Source organism: Quercus robur, chromosome 2 (genome assembly GCF_932294415.1).
Source record: "Quercus robur chromosome 2, dhQueRobu3.1, whole genome shotgun sequence".
Lineage (NCBI taxonomy): Eukaryota > Viridiplantae > Streptophyta > Magnoliopsida > Fagales > Fagaceae > Quercus > Quercus robur.
In genome coordinates, this window is record NC_065535.1 from 84,189,100 (window position 1) to 84,208,134 (window position 19,035).

At 33.6% G+C, this 19,035-nt stretch overlaps 2 protein-coding genes across 3 annotated transcripts; one reads left to right on the forward strand and one right to left on the reverse strand.

Moving 5' to 3' along the window:
• Positions 1-1,727: 1,727 nt before the first annotated feature.
• Positions 1,728-3,779, forward strand: LOC126715439 (transcription factor MYB82-like). The gene is made up of 3 exons (XM_050416037.1): positions 1,728-1,948; positions 2,050-2,179; positions 3,031-3,779. Exons 1-3 carry the CDS (start codon positions 1,822-1,824, stop codon positions 3,497-3,499), a joined length of 726 nt encoding a protein of 241 aa, XP_050271994.1. The 5' UTR covers positions 1,728-1,821; the 3' UTR covers positions 3,500-3,779.
• Positions 3,780-5,835: 2,056 nt separating this feature from the next.
• On the reverse strand, positions 5,836-18,411 carry LOC126715440 (uncharacterized). 2 transcript variants are annotated; one of them, XM_050416038.1, is made up of 16 exons: positions 18,187-18,411; positions 17,913-18,089; positions 17,756-17,807; positions 17,543-17,650; positions 16,611-16,695; positions 16,214-16,268; positions 15,096-15,494; positions 14,097-14,177; positions 12,055-12,114; positions 11,671-11,769; positions 11,476-11,586; positions 9,712-9,783; positions 9,481-9,597; positions 8,230-8,379; positions 7,007-7,107; positions 5,836-6,287 (listed from the first exon to the last, which is right to left on the reverse strand). In XM_050416038.1, exons 1-16 carry the CDS (start codon positions 18,247-18,249, stop codon positions 5,963-5,965), a joined length of 2,055 nt encoding a protein of 684 aa, XP_050271995.1. In that variant the 5' UTR covers positions 18,250-18,411; the 3' UTR covers positions 5,836-5,962. The 2 variants fall into 2 exon arrangements, with proteins under 2 accessions (XP_050271995.1, XP_050271996.1); XM_050416039.1 differs by lacking the exon at positions 14,097-14,177 and having other exon boundaries at positions 18,187-18,409.
• Positions 18,412-19,035: the final 624 nt, after the last annotated feature.

The following is a 19,035-nucleotide window of genomic DNA, read 5'->3' on the forward strand; positions in this document are numbered from 1 at the left end:
AATAATGGAGGAGAAAAATAGGCATACAAGGAGTTTTTTTTTTTTTTTTTTTTTTTTTTTTGAGAAGGAAGAAGGAGAAATGTTAGAAAGAGAGTGTAACAATAAGATGAAATAATAGGAAGAAAAGCTAAAAAAGTGTAGAGATATTTGAAAATAGGTGGCTGACGTTATAACATAATAAGAATTAACAAAATTAATTGCAAAGCTTTGATGAATATTATATATTGTATAGATAATATGTGTGCATTGTGCTTGTCCATAATAATGTATATAAAACTATGTATGTCGGCTGGTTTATAGAGACATACTTAAATTATAGAATTTACCTCCCTAAGGTCAAATTCCGGCTCTGCATATGTACAATAAATATATATATATATATAGAGAGAGAGAGATGGGTTGTGTAACTCTTCTAAAGTTACACATTTTTCTAATTATTGATTTCAATTAGATCTAATGGCTAAAAAAACATTATTGTCCACATCAGCTTGTTTAATTAAGAATATATTTTCTCTCTCTTCGTCATTAAATTCCAAACCATTTTTAACGTGGTGAGAGAAAATTCATTTTCTTAGTATTTCACTTTTTTATTTTTCCTCACTCGCTCTCTCTCTCCCCACATTCTTCTCCAACTAATGGCTTCTCTCTTCCCTTCTTTCTTTTGCCAATCTCCATAGATTTACTGCCAGCCAATATCCATAGATATTTTTTTGTTTGTTCTTTTGCTTTGTTTCCAATAGCTTTTAACATAAGAACTATTTCTAATGGTTTTCAATGCTATTTAATATTGAGCTTTAATCTTTGTGATTACATGAGATTTTATTAGACTTGGTCCTTTTCCTTTAAAGTTTTGAGGGAGAGTTGGGATGTATTTTATATATGCACAGATTTACATGAGATCCAAAAATATGTAAATTACAGTTGTTTTGAAAGTTCGGATTACACAAATGTATCAATTCCGTGAGATATGTGAGTCAGTGCAAAAGAGAGAGAGAGAGAGAGAGAGAGAATGAATAATAGAAGAAGAAGGCAGAAAGAGCGGAGGGAGTTAATGATTTTTTTTTTAAAAGAAGAGTATTAAAACTTTTAATGCATTAGATACTTAGATTACTTATTTTTAGAAGTTGATGACACGATAGCTTGTGTTATAAACCATTAGATTTAATTAATATCAATGGTTATAAAAATGTGTAACTCTAAAAGAGTTACACCAAGTATAACTTAAACTCATCTCATATATATATATATATATATTTATAGGATTTTGTTAATATATGCCTTTAGGGCATACAATAACTAATCATTTTTGAAAAAAATTTCCTGGAAATTGAAAAAGTATTGATAGCTTTTTTAATTTTTAAAAAAGTATTTTTAAAAATAGATGATTTAATGTGTGCCCTTAAGGTACATATTAACCAGATCCATATATATATATATATATATATATATATAGAGAGAGAGAGAGAGAGAGAGAGAGAGAGAGAGAGAGAGAGAGAGAGAGAGAGAGAGAGAGAGAGAGAGAGAGAGAGAGAGAGAGAGAGAGAGAGAGAGAGATTGTCCGTGCGTTACAAGTGGAACACAGATTTGCTTTTACAAGGGGAAAATTCCAAGGAAAGCAAAAGGGGAAACAAAACGGGGCCCTCGGGTTCAATCCTCCTTTATTAACTCCATAATGGTGTAATCTAATCCATGCACGAATGCTTACAATAAGCTTCCATCGATCCCCACCACTTATATATAAGTTTATAAATTATAACCTATTCTCACTGACTCACTCCATTATAGCACAATCATAACTCGGAAAATTAAAAAGAAAGAGTCATGGAAAGTAAAAGAGTGAAGCCACAGCTGAAGAAAAATTTGTGGAAGCCAGAGGAGGACTTGATTCTGAAAAACTATGTGGAAACTCACGGTGAAGGCAACTGGGCTACTGTCTCTGAGAGATCAGGTACTCTCTACTATCACTTCCGTTGTAATGTAGACAAGGATTAATGTGCATGAGTATATATATGTCTCATATCTCTCTTTCTCTCTCTCTCTCTCTCTCAGGTTTGATGAGGGGCGGGAAGAGTTGCAGGCTAAGATGGAAGAACTATCTGAGACCAAACATCAAACGTGGTGAGATGTCCAAAGAGGAAGAAGACCTTATCATACGAATGCATAAGCTTCTCGGCAACAGGTAGGTCATTTTGCTTTCGCAATATTTTCACAATAATTTTAAAATAAATCTTAAATGAAAAATTACTATAACTGGGTAAATATATATGAGAAACCTAAATTAAACCCAATAATAACTTGTTACATAAAATTTGTTACAAAAATAATGTAGATGTACATAGCATAATTCTTACCATCATTTATAGCAAGTTACTATAGAGTACAAATTAAGGTAGGATGTTATCAATGGAAAAATAGCTAGGAATTTGGTTAGCTTTTTTGCTTACCTTTTTTTACTCACCTTTAGGCAAATAAACTATGAGTAATAAACTAGCCAAACACTTACAAGCTAACTGTTAATAGCTAGACTCACTGCTGCACTACAAATCACACTTACAAGTGTAAGGAACAGATTGACTACCATAAAATAAATAGATAAATTAATAACTCAATCCCCAATTCCATCCAAGAAATTGGGAAATTACATTTTATCCTACATTCACTTAAAATAAAGAATTCATTTCATGATTTAGATTTTATTTTCAGTATCTAATAATATATCATTTCATGTCATTTAAATTTTTAAACAACATAACGTTGAATGCACGGTTAAATTTATAATATTTAATTTGAATTATGCAATTTATTTGTATCGAATAATGAAGATATTATCACTTCCATTGGTTTGGGTTTCGGTTGATCCCGAAGTAGAAACCATAACTATAAAAGATGTTTCCATTGTCACAAAACGTTCTTATGTTTACTGGAATTCCTCAGTTTGAGTAAAACTTCTTCCTGCAGCTAGTAATTTCATTGAAAAGAGCTTCACAAATCATTACTCCATATCAACCTAGCTAGATCTCTTTCATGTAGGTGGTCACTGATTGCTGGCCGGCTTCCTGGCCGAACGGATAATGAAGTGAAGAACTACTGGAATACCCATTTGAACAAGAAATGCCTTCTAGGCAAAAGAAAAGCGACTAACTCAAACAACCATGAAGAGGAAGACAACGATGAGAACATGAACAAGAAGAATAAATTGGATCCACCATTTCATTCAGAGCCCAATGGAAGCTCACTTATAAGTTTGACAAGCAACACAAAATTGGGTTTGGAAGAAGGAAGCAAGAAAGAAGAGAGCACAGTGACAGAGGGTAATTGGATGGATTATGACGCAAGTAGCTTCAACTATGACATAATGGATTATCCAATAATGCCCGAAGCAGCAGCAGGAGGAGCAGGGAACAGTGCAAGTTTCGTCTTTGACGATGAGCCTCTTATAGCCTACATGGATTCTTTTATCTTGCTTGAAGCATTTGGATGTGGTGGAGAGGAGTTGTAGGCACATGTCACAGACTCACAGTAACGGATGCAGTACGTACTACTCTGTCGTAGGAATGAACCCCACACACACTCTGTACAGTGCCGCTGCATGACCCCTCATCTGACAAAACAGCACTCCCAAGATTTGTGAGTGAGTGAGTCCCAGGAGTCTAGCACTAGTATGAGTGTTTGCAATGCCACGTGCTTTTCCCTGTATCGCTGAGAGTGCATGCTGCACTATGATATATAATATTGTATGCATGTAATTGGCCATATATATCTATGTACTTTTCCAAACACTTCTCTCTTTCTCTCTCTCTCTCTCTCAAAAGAGAACAGCATTATATACTCACTTTCAAACTAAGGATAAAACAGTTGCCAAGTTCAATCATAATATTCCTCATAACTACGCGGTAAAAGTAAAAGAATAAGGGTACTTTTCACAACAAAAAGTTTTAAATGAACACAAGACAATTTTGGTGACATTGCATAAGAATGCAGTACAAACTTACAGTGTAGAACTGTAGATCCTTCGTGGGGAATGGAACAGTTGACAAATCGATCCGACATGTATTTGAAACTCAAGTATCAGAAGACAAATCTACAGTATTTCAATGGAGGAAAGAAAAATTGGAAAGAGATTGAAGAATCATCGATGATAAGATAATGAAGAGCAGCTCGATTACAGGAAGGTTAGCAGCACCAAAAAAAAAAAATCGCAATACGTTTTCATTAGAATAATATCATTTTTCGGCTTTAACTACTAATTACCACTTTTTTTTTTAATTGATGATTTGATATATCACATACATATCATTTATGGGTCTTGTTAACTACTATTCTTAGAACAATTTTTAACCAATTATTTTAAGAAAGTTTTGATATTTATTTTATAAAAAATAAAAAAAAGTTTTGATATTTATTTTATGAAAAATAAAAAAAATGTCAAAACATTAAGTACTTTTTTTTTATAAAAATTTTACTAAAATAATTGGCTAACAAATATCCTTTGTGTATCTGATAATATATTCCTATATTTATTAATAACAATTATCGAAATGTTACCACAAGCCACGATTGTAAAAATTTTTGAATCTTAGTTTTTTTTTTTTTTTTTTGGGCTAAACTTCAATCTTATTTATCAAGAAAAAAAAAGGAACAACAATCAACCTTATGAAAAAGTGTGCGGAGTCTACCTCATACAAGGGGGAGGACTCGTGTATTTAAAATAGAGTCCGATTAATGTGTACTTTTTTTTTTTTTAATAAGATAGAATTCTATTCTAGCCTAATCTAAGTGTATATGTGTGTGAAATTTACTCCTGGAGACTTAAACCCCAACCCTTACCCCCACACCCCACAAGTACTTATACTTGTGGAGTGACCATCGCACAGATTAATATGTACCTTAAGGGCACATATTGTGAGCGTTTGGGGTTAACTGAAAGTTGCATTTCAGTTCTGCGTTTTCATGCCTTTTTTTTTTTTTTTTTTTTTTCCTGTCAGTAAAATCACTGTGCAAGGGAAAAAAAATACTGTTCACATACCATTCACATACTGTTCATAGGTCCCATAATACTATTCACACATTTAAAAATTATTTTGTTACAGTGTTTTCGGTTTTCAATTTCAACAACAATAAGTTCAATCTAAACGGACCCATTAAGTCATCTATTTTTAGAAATATTTTCTCAAAAATTAAAAAATTATCAATATTTTTTCAATTCTTGAAATTTTTTTTTTTTTAAAATGGTTAATTATTGTGTGTCCCTTGAACACACATTATCAAAATCCTTTAAGATATGATGTGTTTTTAGAAAGACTACCTTTCTTCAGTCAAAAAGAAATAGAAAGGCTGACAAGTGACAAGACCTAATGGAGAGCTATTGCCTTTACATTCAAAGGATGTGACACAATTGCCAATGGGTGTCAGAAACGGGCTTGGGGCTTGCTTAAGTCCAAACTCAGAACAGATCCCGAAATCAGTAAAAGCCATCAAACTCCGAACAGATCCCGAAATCATTCAAATCAGTAAATAGCATCTTGCATGATGACAAGCACCGACCGAAGAAAATATATACAATTTTTATTTGGATTTTAGAAGAAAAAAGGTCAATAATTGTTCAGTTTTTTGGGAAAAAGAGCAAGAGACTCGAAGTGAAAAACAATTCCTTCCTACCCAAACAAACAACTCTCTCTCCCTCTCTCAAACCAAAATAATAATAATAATAAATATAGTAACATAAAGGAGATCTACATTGCAGCAGAAAATAATTCCCACCGCCCAAGAGATTTTGGTTGCATTTGAATAATTCCCACCGCCCAAGAGATTTTGGTTGCATTTGATAGCAAGATATGGCAAACTGATTTGATTGATCCGATAACTTGGCTTTGAAAAACCAGCAATTACAAAGCAGAACAGCTGTAAGTATCTTCCTATAGATTTGAGAACAAATACATCATGTCCGGAATCGGGACCACATTTACAAGACATCATCTTGTTGAGTGTACAATAATAAACCATCAACAGGCAATGAAGGTGGGGTTCCAGGAGGGATGCAAGCAGCACCATTCTCACCAGCACATATGCACAGAGCCTCTGCATCCCTGAGGATTGAATCAAGGTCAATGCGACCACTCAGCTCATTGATGAACTTCAAGAGCGGGTCAAAGTCCATCTGCTCTCCCATAATCTTATTACGATATCGCTTCAAGATTGCAACACATACGTACAGGTGGAGGTGCTCAGACAAATAATGTGTCCACAGTACCTCCCACAAACGCATTGTTTTCTCATATTCAAATTCCCTAAAAAAAAGTGAAGATATTATATCAGGCAAGCAAATGTCAAATACATACAGTGACAGATACGATACCATGTTTAAGTATATTTCTTACGAGATGTATCAACAAAAATTGAAAAAATAAATGTAATTGAAATGAAAATTTTTCAAATTCCAGATGATTGTGGTTGACTAAATGTAAATGGCTACAATGTTGGATGTGAAAATATAGTTTACAAAAAAGGTATTTTGCCTCAATGATACTCAGGAATGATGAGACTCTAAAAAATTCAAAACATTTTAATCCTTAGAAAGGAACCCCCCAGGAAATTTAATGTAGGACACAATACCACTCTGCTTGGTTGTATAGATGACAGGTAGAAAACAGAACTCAAATGTCATAAATATACAACACCACCAAATCGTTCCATAATATTAAGTTCCCTTTCCTGCTCCTGTCTCTTTCCACCATCATAAATAAATAAATAAACCCCAAAATTTAGTTAAACTTCGTCCATTCAACAAAAGTGGAATATTAAATAGGCTGTGCATGTGTGTATGCACACTGTATGTCTGTCTCATTTCCCAACATATGCCTTTAGCATATTTTGACCGTCATTTTGCACAACAGTATAAATAAATCTTGTAGAAAATATTGACAACATGCTTAAATGATCATGTCCCAAATTAACAGAAATATGGAACAAAGAATAAATAAATCAATGAGTAAATTAAAGAGCTTACCTCTTGAATTGTATTAGAATCCAGCGAAAGCAAAAGAAATAATTCAAGCAATCATTTTGCTTAAAATAGTTATGCAATGGGCTGTCTAACAATTCCACCAACTGCCACAAGGATAGTGAGAATTCATTAGGACAGAAAATCAGAACCAACTTTTCTGCTAGCAAAACAATTTTCTAGCTTATAACTGAGGCACCAAATGTTCATTCATACGACCAGAAACTGATTTAACTTTTTGAAATATAGTATTTGAAGTTTGACTCCAAATTATTGCACATGTAACTCTCACAAGCTTGTTATGCTGTTTCATATTCAATGACATGAATACTGATTTAGAAAAAAAGCACACCAACCAGAACAATGCCTTGCATATAAAATATAAGCATGCAATTACTGACAAAGAAAATTGACTTTCTCTGACCATCATATTCAATGACATGAGACAAAGATTCCATTTCTTTAAGTTCATAATGGGGACGCTGAAGACACTCATCAGAATAAATGCTTCATAATGTGCCATCCAGCAGTCAAAAAACCATCTAGGAACCTCATCAGACAACACAAATATATTAATAAAGAAGAAATTTAAATGCAAGCAAGAGGTAACGGACCAAAAGATCAAAATAGATTAAACACCAAATTCAATTAAATCTATCAAAGTAATAGCCTTTTACTGTAAAGTTCATCAGCAATTAAAAGATCAGATTATCAATTATACTTTGTGAATGATGCCAGACAAATGGAGTCTGCTAAGGCTGTACCACAATCCTTTATTCTCAAAAACAACAAAACTGCAACATGTAATGGATTTCTTTCTTCATTTTTTTTTTTTTTTTTTCAGTTTTTTCCAAGATCAATTTTTATAGATGAAATGACTAAAATAGTTACTCATGAAACAATACCATTAAGTAAGAATCCTTTATCACTTGGCATGATGCATGAGAAAAAAGCCTAATACAACTCATGGCTCATGCAAAATTTCATGCTATTAAGATTAATGCAAGTATCATCTGTTCCACTCTAAATGTTGAAACAAGCAAGCTCCAAATAGAAAAATACAATAAAAAAAAAAAATAAAGGGGGAAATATGCCAATTCCAACCAACCGCTCCAAACTATTTAATGGATACAATCAACAACAACCCCCCCCCCCCCCCCCCCCCCCCGCGCGTGTATATAAAAATTAAAAAAGGATATGTTTAAATCTGGAGAGAGAGAGAGAGAGACCTTGCACAATGCAAAAAGTTGAGAGTGCATGCCATTTTGATCACGGTTGAAATTGGGCCCAAGGCGTTCCATCAGTGCAACAAAACACCAAAATGATTCTGACTCATCCTCCATTACAAACAATATTGGGGACAGGAGATCACTCATACCCTGAAAGACAGCACAAAAATGTGTATAATATGCAAATTAAGGACCATACACAAACAAGGAGAAGAAAGCTTCTGTCTATGCACTCGAATATATGAAGCAATGCAGGACCTAAAAGAAAGGTTCATAGACCAAGAATCCAATAACATCAGTTCAGCAATTAGATAACTAAACTTAAACATTCATAAACTTTACAAGTACCAGAAAGAGTCAATAAACTATAATCTTGAGAACAACAATTGTTATCTAGAAGAAGATTTACTAATTCTAAGTAAAAAAGAACAATAATCAATGCTGGCAATACACATTATTCAGGAGTCAAAAATGCATGTGAACTCCGAAACATCAAACAAACAAGTTAGACTCCGATACCATATTGAATAATCAATAGCCCAAAAGCTTAAGCTGAGAGGAAACAGACCCAACAAATATCAAGCTCACATGCAAACACATAAAGCGATTAGCCAAATGCACCTTCATAGCATAACTGCAACAAAATTTCTATTTGCATTGAGAATTTGAAATCCAACCTTTCTTGAATGCAAGCTATAATAAGAATTAAAGCAACAAGTTTCTATGTGCATTCAACACACAAAGTATAAAGCAAAATGCAGCTTCATAGCATTGCAACAAAATTTACTATTCGCATTGAGAATTTAAAAATACATCTTTTCTTAAATGAAACCCGTTAACAACAGTAAAAGAAAAAAGATTCTTTTTGCAGTCAACACACATGCATACATATACTGAGCCTCTTAGCTCAAGGGTACCCTCAGCCCTTCCCCTTAGGAAAGGGTCCGGATTTGAATCCCTAAGGTGTATACCCTACTTATTGTAGCCACCACATGCATACATATAGTAAATAACCAAATGCAGCGCTATAGTGCATTGAACTGTTATATGTAAAGAAGTATTTCAAATCTTTGCATTTAAATGAACTGTTTTATTCTAACATGCAAGCCATTACAAGCAAAAAGCATATAAATAGAAAGCGTGCTTTCCAAGATACACCAACTAAAACAATCACTGAAGGATATTGCAAAACTAATATCAGACAACATACTGAAAGTACAGCAGAATCTACGTTTCATGAAAAATAATTACCTGACAGTAACCGAGATCAAAGTTGTAGAATGAGTAAGTTAACAGAATATCACGTAATAGATTCACATTTGTATTATCATCCCCATCATAGAAAGAAAACGATCTGTCCGTCCTTACCTTAAAAACAGATAAAAAATACATTTGGTAACTAAACTTGCATTATTATATTTATTTAATGAATTCAATTTATAAGTTCAGAAACAACTAGAATACTGATAGGTTTATGCATACCACGTCCTTCTCAATAAGGCCTTTTCTCTCCCTAAATTTTGTAAATCTTTTTGCCTGTTCTGGGGAGATGCTCTGCAGAGGAAAATATGTATACATATATCAATCTTCAGACATAATCATAATCAGGAGAGATATATAAAAATGTTTCATTGTAATAACAGTAGCTTAATTTGAAGAGAGGCAAGGGCAATCTTCATCTGCATACAGAATGCAGTGGAAACCACAAGCTAAGAGCAAAAAGTAAATATATGATATTTTACTTTTGGTCTTGCTGTCGCAATCTTTGTGTAAACTGTGACATGCATAGTTCATATCAGTATGCTACTCATAGGCTCCATACCAGGTGTTGTGAACCAATTTACACAAATTTAGATGAAACTGACACTGTTTAGCCTAACAAACTAAAGGAACAAAATAATGACTTCCAAGCATCTATACCTCACTTTGCAATAATAGAAAAAATGCTCAAACTGACAGAATGAACAAACCAAAAAATTCCATGTCAGAATCCATTTCCTTCAACACAATTCTTTAAGAGAATTTGCACATTAACCCCAGGCTCCTTGAGCTCAATCCATGAAGCCAGGTCAGACTTGTCTCCATTGCATGTCTCACTTGGGCCCCAGACAACAAAACTCACAATTGCCATACATGTTAAGCGTTCCTACTGGCTGACATTTATTTTTAACTCAAATAATTGAAGTGCTTTACAAACAAAGACTAGTTAATACATCTCCAAGGGTAATAAAATCAACTTAACCCCTACAACTACATTCCATTCTTGCATATCTCATTCAATTGGTCATTGATATATTACCAATTATCCCAAAAGCTTAAGTTATTAGGAAATAATGAATTTAATCATTTAACCATTATTCCAACACTCCCTCTCACATGTGGGCCCAAACTCCCACTTAATAAGTGAGGCCCAAAACTTGAGATTTTTAATTTTTTTAAATGGGAGGTAAAACAAAGACTGAGTTTGAACTGAGGACCACTTGTGCTGATACCATGATAACTTACCAGTTATCCCAATAGCTTAAGCTATAAGGAATGGTGAATTTCATTTAACCATTATTCTATCAGTTATCATCTCAACCAAGTCTTGTCTCTTATATAGAGAGCTTCAATCTCCCCATTAAGTAATTAGCTTGGCTTGCTAACCTGAACCACCATCTAAGAAGAAAAAATAAGAGTGCCAATTATATGCAAGCTATCTAGAAATACAACGTTCATTCCTTCCACAGAAAGTTATCTAGAGATACAATAGATAAACAAAAGACTACTGTTAATGAAGGGCTTAAGGTTATTCCATTGCATCATGAGAGGCTTAGTTTAGTAGTTTTATTAGAATCTACTTGAGAACCATCATGGCAGAAAAAAAATAAGGTACTACTTTATTTTAATTTTTTTGTGTTGTAATCACAGTAAAATTAGCATTAGCAGATTCTCAAAGATTGAGGCAAAATTACTAAAATTGGCAATGCATTAAACATAGTCAGTTTCTACCTCCAATTATATGTGGTAAAAGAACAGGTACAATTTTAGATACACCAAACCAGCACATGCCATAAAAGCAATTAAATGAAGGATTTGGTGGGGGGCAGAAAAATCAAAATGAAAAATATCCAAACTTAACATTGATGCAAGGGATAATACATGTGTGCTATGTGCATGCGCACACATGCAAATATATGCAAATTAAACTCCAAGGCAAGAAGGATGGCAAAAGTAAAAGAGAACACACTAGACTTCAATACAAACCTGCCACTGGATCTTTATGGTCTCGTACTCTGACTTTTTAATGGACCTAAGATATTCTCTCTCTGCATATGTTGAATCATATGAATGGTATCCCAGCAACAATGCCCACACCTAAGTTCATTGTTGAGATTTGTGAGAACGTGCATATTCTACTGAGAATAAAATTACACACCTTACATACTATAACATACATACCTCTTTCCGTAATCCATGCTCAACTCCCCCATAAAAAACTCTCTTTCTTAAAGCTTTAGAATCCACAATTCTTCCTTCAGAATCCAAGAAGGTAACCCACTGCAAAAACAATTAAAACTTAATTGAGCAACAAGATTACACTCCATGTCTAGAAGTACTTTTATTCAAAAGAACAGAAACCGTATACAGAGCCACTCAAAAAAATTTCTTAGATTGGAAGGTTCAGTTCAGCTATGATACAAATGTGTTAAGTGCTTTGGTAAATAAGTGCAATTATTTTTTTGGATAGAAATTCACAATTTACAACATGACAGGGATGTGCTTGATAGAAATGTCATTGCAATTTTCAAGGAGAACTTAGCTTCAATACAGCCCAGCTCTTACCTCTTCAGACCCCAAAGGTGGCTGTCGTGGTTTTCCCCATACCAGTGTCAATTTATCAACCTGCCAAAAAAAATTATTTGAGAAGCCAAAATGGAAATTTTGTGCCATCAAGGTAAAAATTGCATCGTAAAGTTTGTTTTATCTGCTAAATCTTAACAAGAAGAATGTATCTAGATTAAATATCTCACAATCACATGTTCTCTTGTATTTCCACCATTATGCTAATTAGCACTAGGTGTAGCACAAAGGTGAACATGTAGGATTCATGTACAAGCACTCATGGTAGGGGGTTTTCTTCTATAGGTAAAATCGTAGTAAACTCATAACCTTGTGAACATTTAAATTACAATCTTCTGTATCATTTCAATTACTTTATGAATATGGAAATATTGAATTGCAAGAATGCAAAATATGCTCAAACAAGTCACCTAGGGTTTGCATCAGAAAAGGCAATAACTAGGCACACCAAACCTTATGGTTTGCCTCTTCCTCTAGAATTTAATATTTGAGTCCATCTATGGTTCCTTATTAATGGGCGATTCCTTATTAATGGGTGAAGGAAATCCAGAAACTCATGAAACATATCAGGTTTTTGTACAAGGGAAAAAAATGGATAGAACAGAAGTCGGAAGTGTCAATGATTGATAACACAAACTGTATTCAAATTCAAAATGAAATGTAATGGAAACTGAAGATAGAATTAACTCAGGAGAAATCTACATGTGACAGAATTCTGCAATTATAACAATCAACAAATTGCAGCTCCTAATCACCAGCGTTTATATAGTTAGCAGAGGTCATTACCAAACTACACATGATTGATTTACCACACACTAACAAAACCATATTTTTATTGGCTTGTGTGATTGATTTAAAGTTTGGACACAGGAAGCCTTCAACTCAAGGGCTGTATACAAGTTGAGATGAACCAAGTATTAAAAGTTCTAGATTGTTCATTTTATTTTATTTCAAACACAAACCAAGCTAAAATTTATCGCCAAACTAGATTACATGTTCAACCATGGTTCATTCTCTTGTCGAACAAGCTCTAGCTAGTCCACAAACTACTTGATTAACTTATTCCTTTCCCATAAATAGTAAACACGACTAAAATTTTTTACCACTTCACAAAGCTATACTAATAATAAATAACTAAATTATAGTTGAAATTATGTTATTTGAGTTAGTTTGATAGAATGATTTCCGCTTATGAACTTATAAAAATTAGATTCATCAACCTTGTATTATAAAACTAATATATAATTTTTACTACAAAATGAACTATTTATATTATCAATAATCTACAGGTAATAATCTGATATCTTATGAACTTATTTACAAATTTACAAAATCTAATCTCAAATCGATACAAGTATACATGCATACATATAATATTATATATACTTAAATCAAGTCTCATACTCACAAAATTGTTCACAAATACATCATTCTGTTTGAGCTTGACTTGCTTAATAATAGAGCCCAAACATAGTTTTAAGCTTGTCTAATTTGCTAAATAAAGGAGCACTAACAAGCATTTTTACTGAGCCAAACCAAGCTATTCATAAATAACTGGGTTCATTACAGCCTTGGCTCTGATATTCAGCAATGGGTTTGGAATTTGTTAGCATTCCAAAATTCTAAGAATAAGTAAACATGTCAATACAAAGTAGCCTAGTAGAAATACATCCCAGGACCATCATGAATAACCAATTCAGGGTAACAATTTAATGCTTTACACACCAACTTGAGAAATCTTTCCAGCATATGTGGATGATAAAGAATCAAGGGTCATAGTTGGTCTGATTAGTTGTCATATATGATATGGCACTGTGTGTCAAAACCCAAAAAAAAAAAAAAAAAAAAAAAAAAAAAAAATCACACCAAAAACAACCCTAGGATAACCAAAGGCTTACAAAAGCATCTGTCTGAAACAAACTAGAAATCCTTGTGAACAAAGGACCATACTTGAAAAGGGGAGAGAATACAGAAAGGAAAAGAAAACCCAGAAACTAAATTAAACAGAAGGCTCCTTTCAATACCTCCTTACAACTGATTAGCTCAAAAGTTCCCAAATTGGTGGCAGCTTCTTCAACATGATTGTGTTTCAAACAAGAAATTTTCTGTTTAACAAGGATAGATGCTTGAATGAGATGGTCCTGGAATAGATATTCACTTCTTCCAACTAAATAACACAAAGGCTTTAAGCAGAACCATGAGAATAAAGCTCCGATTTGAACATATATTTATGTGAACAAAATTTCCTAATGCTTAATAATAAATATGTCAAAAGTTATCTTCTTTTTTTTATCAGTAAATGTGCCAAAGGTTATTTGGTAGCCTAACGCGTACATCTCAAGTGCAATTCCCCTTTTCCTGCTTCCCTTGTCCGACAGTTGGTTCCATGCATGTTATACCTCATAGAAAGCAGAGAAATGCCAAGCATTCTAATATGCCCAAAACAACTGATAAATATCACATACAGTTCATGAAACATAGACTAAGCAGACCCAGATTGACTACCTTGTCTAAAAATTTGCCAAAACAATTTCTAGCTAATATAAGAGGGCTGCTTAACCAAAGACTAAATCGATCCCAAAAGCTAAAGGGACTACCGACATATTTCAGTTTTCCCCACAGGAGGGGAAAAAGGACAGAAAAAAGTCAAATAACGGATAGGTAGAAAAAAGATGCCACAAGCCATTATTAAAATTATAATACAATGGAAAACAAAACATATATGAGAGGATAGAGCAAGATGATGCACCTAAATTCCACTTCAAAGAAGAATACTGATCTGATGTTAATGATGTTATACATATTACAAGAATTGGAGAATGAAGATATCACATCTTCACATTTTACAATAGAATTTATCAACATCTAAATGTAGGATATACTAAGATATAATATTTCATTGAATTCATCAAAAAAAAAATCATTGAGCTCATCCAAAAACTCACAACATTCATGGCATCAATTTTTTCTGAAACAGCCTTTTATCTCTATCTTAGTAGATGAAAAGGTAATGAAAAAGATACCTCCAAAGGATCTGAGGGTACAGGGATTTCATCAGGAATGTTTTCTTTAACACTGGATACCCTCTCGGGGTAATCAAAGGAAGACTGGTCATGGTTCCTCCTCTCAATCACGCCATATCCATTACCATGACTTTCACGGAACAGTTGTGAAGTTGTCTCCCGGGCAAATTTGGTCACAAGAGAGAATTTTTCCAAGACTTGAATTGAAAGATCTCGAGGATCATGAACCTTTTGTCTTTGCTTCGCATTGTATTGAGATATACTAGAACTTTCATTGTGAAAGCCCCCGCCAATTCTCTGCTGGTTTTCATTTGAAGGGGACTCATCAGCTGAAAAGGAAGTAGATGGCTCAATAGCAACAGAAACAGCCCTCGGCAGCTCCAAAGAAGACAAAGTTCTCTGTGTAAAAGAAAAATATGATAAATTGCAGCAGTTTGCTGTTTGACAGTCCATCATTAAGGAATCAACATATCAAGACAAAGCCACACACAAAAAAATAGAAACCTTATATACAAGGTCAGACTTCAAAAAACATACATCAATTAGGGAATTAAGCCCTAAGAGATGAACTTTCAAACTTCAACCATGTTATATTGACCAAAATACATGTTCATGTAAAATGAGTGAACAAAGCGAACATTTATGTATTTCTCCATTCAAGTCTAAAGCAAGCGTTAGAAGTATATGGTTAAATGATTAAATATACCATATTCCAATAACTTAAGCTTTAGGGACAATAGGTAATTTAACATGGTATTAAAGCATGAGATCCTGATTTTGATTCTTGTCTCCTCCACTCTACCTCCCATTTAAATTCCCACGTGTTGGGCCTCACATATTAAAAGATAGTTTCAGCCCACTCATGAGAAGCAGTGTTAGAAGTATATGGTTAAATGATTAAAAATACCATATCCCAATAGATTAAACTTTTGGAACAATAGATAATTTAACAACAAGATATGTTGCAACAAACAAAAACCCTTTTTTTTCTCCTATGTAAAATTTTTACATGCTCATGTGCCAGCATACTTGACAACGAGGAATGCTATGCAACAATTAAAGAAGAAAAATAGTTGTAATTAACCAACCAACAAAACAAGTCGATAGTATATGCGAACCTGGAGAGGATTTTGAAAATCATTCACAAGGAATGTATTTGCATCTTCAGAAGACCTGGGTAGTGATGAAAGAACTTAGAAATCACAAATATACTAACATTTGTAACACAATAGAAGCACAAAATGATGATAATAAAAACAAATGAACATAGTACGATTCCATAATTTATATTGACAAAAGCCCCCTCTTCAAGTTGTACATTTTATTCCTCCTCATTGTTTGTTTTTAAAGGCTTCAAAGAAAAACCTGGAAGATTCTTCAAACTTTGCATATATTTTTGGACCACATTTGTTCCAAGATTTTATTCTCAAAAATGAATTTCCACGCATAACAAGAAACCAAGTAATCATATATTGTAAAAACTAAAAATAATAGAAGCAACACATATAAACCAACCTCACAATAAAAACATGTTGCTTTATTGTAGCAAGGAACTCTTTGACTCCTCCATTGTAGAAGTAAAGAGGAGGAAAAGCAAGTCCTGCAAAAGAATTTTATTTACACAGCATAGAAGTGCACGGTGACGCTGAATTAGAAAAGGACAAACCAGCCAAATAGAGGAACCTAAGAGTAAATCATTACTTTACTTAGTGGCAAAATTCAACCAAAAAAAAAGACATGAAAATTGAAGCTAACATAATTGTCACAAGAACTCATGACATTAAAATATAGAACTATTAAAAAGTAAAAAATAAAAACAGACCCAACAATGAAAAAAGAAAAATCCATTTGAAACATTTGTCTATGTGCTAAATAGAGTAATGAAATGTGAAGTAACTGAATGCTTCATTGTCTACACCAAAAAAACCAATATGCATATTTTGTTTGAGATGTCTTGACATCAAAGATCTTAAGATTTCTTTTGTCCGGGTTAAACATTTGAAATTCATTAGCATATTTTGTTTCTTTCTCGACAATATAAATTGTGCTGCCTTTTTTGCAATGAGGCTATGTTCGTACAGCACATTTTGTATGTATGCAACCATCAAAACAAGAAAATAAGCCATCATCCATCATTAAATTAAAACCATTTCAAACTTGAAAGTCTATACTCGCCAAATATCTTCAATGCATTAATCGTGTACAAAGTAAGTCAGAAGAGTATTTCCCTAGTACACAACACATTGATTGTGTAGAACAAATCTCTGTTCATAATTACATATCCACTCTCCTACATTTATTATCGAGCCATATCCATACTAAGAATAGATAAATTGTCTACCATAAGCATAAAATCAACAATACTTATATGGCAGCAAAACTTCAAAAACAGTGTTAATCTACATTAATAAATGCTTAACCGAATAAAATCTAGCCGATTGTTTTACCTGACGACAAAACAACGATAATGTACTGCCAGCCAAGCGCCGGGGTGTGGCGACGAATGGACCTAACTTCCGTAAAAGGAACTGCCCTTATGGTATAAAGATTCCTATCTACATAACATAACAAACCACACAACAATGAATTCAATTCAGCAAATTATATCTCACAAAAAAAAGAAGAAAAACTTATTAAATTACAAATCTAAAGCTAAAAACCTTTCTCAGAGACCCTCGCATTGGAGCTTTGGCCTTTGTACGGAATCCAAGACTACAAATTACACGCAATGAAAAAAAAAAAAAAAAAAGAAACTCCAAAATCAATGAAACTTGAGGGGATTGAACTAAAACCAACAGAAATTGAAACTGAAATTACCATAAAGAGAGAAGAGCCTTGCTTAATCAACTTCAACCGGCCACCGATCCTCTCGGACGCGAACTGAGTCGGATGAATTGTAACGTTATCCTTCGAATAAACGATTTCAGCGCCGTCGGAATCGCTCGACGAGCTCTGTTTGCTAATACTATCGCTTTGCATCATGCTCGCTGATCCCTGAAAAAAAAAAACTCACGGAATTGAAAATTGGAAAATGAAAATCCCTGATTCTGAGATTGAGAAATGGTTTTTTTTTTTTTTTTTATTGGGTTACTTGTAGCTGTGAGGCGGCGTAATCGGCGTCGTCCGATAAATCGTGTTGCTCAGTTTCTTGCATGGCTTAGGGATTTTGCACACAGAAACAGAGAGAGAGAGAGAGAGAGAGAGAGAGAGATTTTTCCTTTATTTTCTTCGTTGCGAAGGCAAAAACAAAAGGCGCGTTGAAGGAGAGGTGTGGTGGGACCGAGAAGGAAAATGTGAGGGTGTACTGGAGGTTTCGGGTTGTTTTGGTTTACGATATGTTAACTGTAGAGAGAGAAATATTCGGATTTTTTTGTTTTTTGTTTTTTGTTTTTTAAGGGATCTGAACCGTTAAATATTTTGGAATCGACATATGTTGACGGCTGAGATTTATGCGGGACTTTTTGATATAATAAAAGCGTTACAAATTTCAGGTGATTTGATAGTTGGGATCTATCCAATTATCGTCCCTGGGTAATCTACTTGGCTACATTCTGCAAGTTCTACATTACTAGTACAAGACCGTTTTCGCAACAGCAACAACCCAAAAAAAAAACCACAGTACCGACGTTATCTTTTCTTGCCTTTTCTCTTTCCCCCACCTCTTTTTTTTTTTTTTTTTTTTTTTTTTTTTTTTTTTTTTTTTTTTTTTTTTTTTTTTTTTTTTTTTTTTTTTTTAAGCTATTCCCTTATTTAAATCACTCAATTTTTAACTTCTAATGACAGTTGTAGAAGATAAAATTGAACATTCTAACTTCTATAGTAATTGTGAAAGTTGAGTCTGAACCTTCCAACTTCCACACACGTTGAGGAAGTTACTAAACAAGTAATTACTTCAAATCTCACTATATAAGGACTCATCCACACTAAATGAAGGTAAGTT

Bases quoted from the DNA above. Each gene is read 5' to 3' on its own strand.
- LOC126715439 (XM_050416037.1), top strand. From the start codon at position 1,822: ATGGAAAGTAAAAGAGTGAAGCCACAGCTGAAGAAAAATTTGTGGAAG. The intron at 1,949-2,049 runs GTACTCTCTACT...TCTCTCTCTCAG, and splicing joins TACTGTCTCTGAGAGATCAG to GTTTGATGAGGGGCGGGAAG. The intron at 2,180-3,030 runs GTAGGTCATTTT...TCTTTCATGTAG, and splicing joins CATAAGCTTCTCGGCAACAG to GTGGTCACTGATTGCTGGCC.
- LOC126715440 (XM_050416038.1), bottom strand. From the start codon at position 18,249: ATGCAAGAAACTGAGCAACACGATTTATCGGACGACGCCGATTACGCC. The intron at 7,108-8,229 runs GTCTCTCTCTCT...TCCTTGTGGCAG, and splicing joins AACTTTTTGCATTGTGCAAG to TTGGTGGAATTGTTAGACAG. The intron at 6,288-7,006 runs GTAAGCTCTTTA...ACTTTTTTTTAG, and splicing joins ATTCTAATACAATTCAAGAG to GGAATTTGAATATGAGAAAA.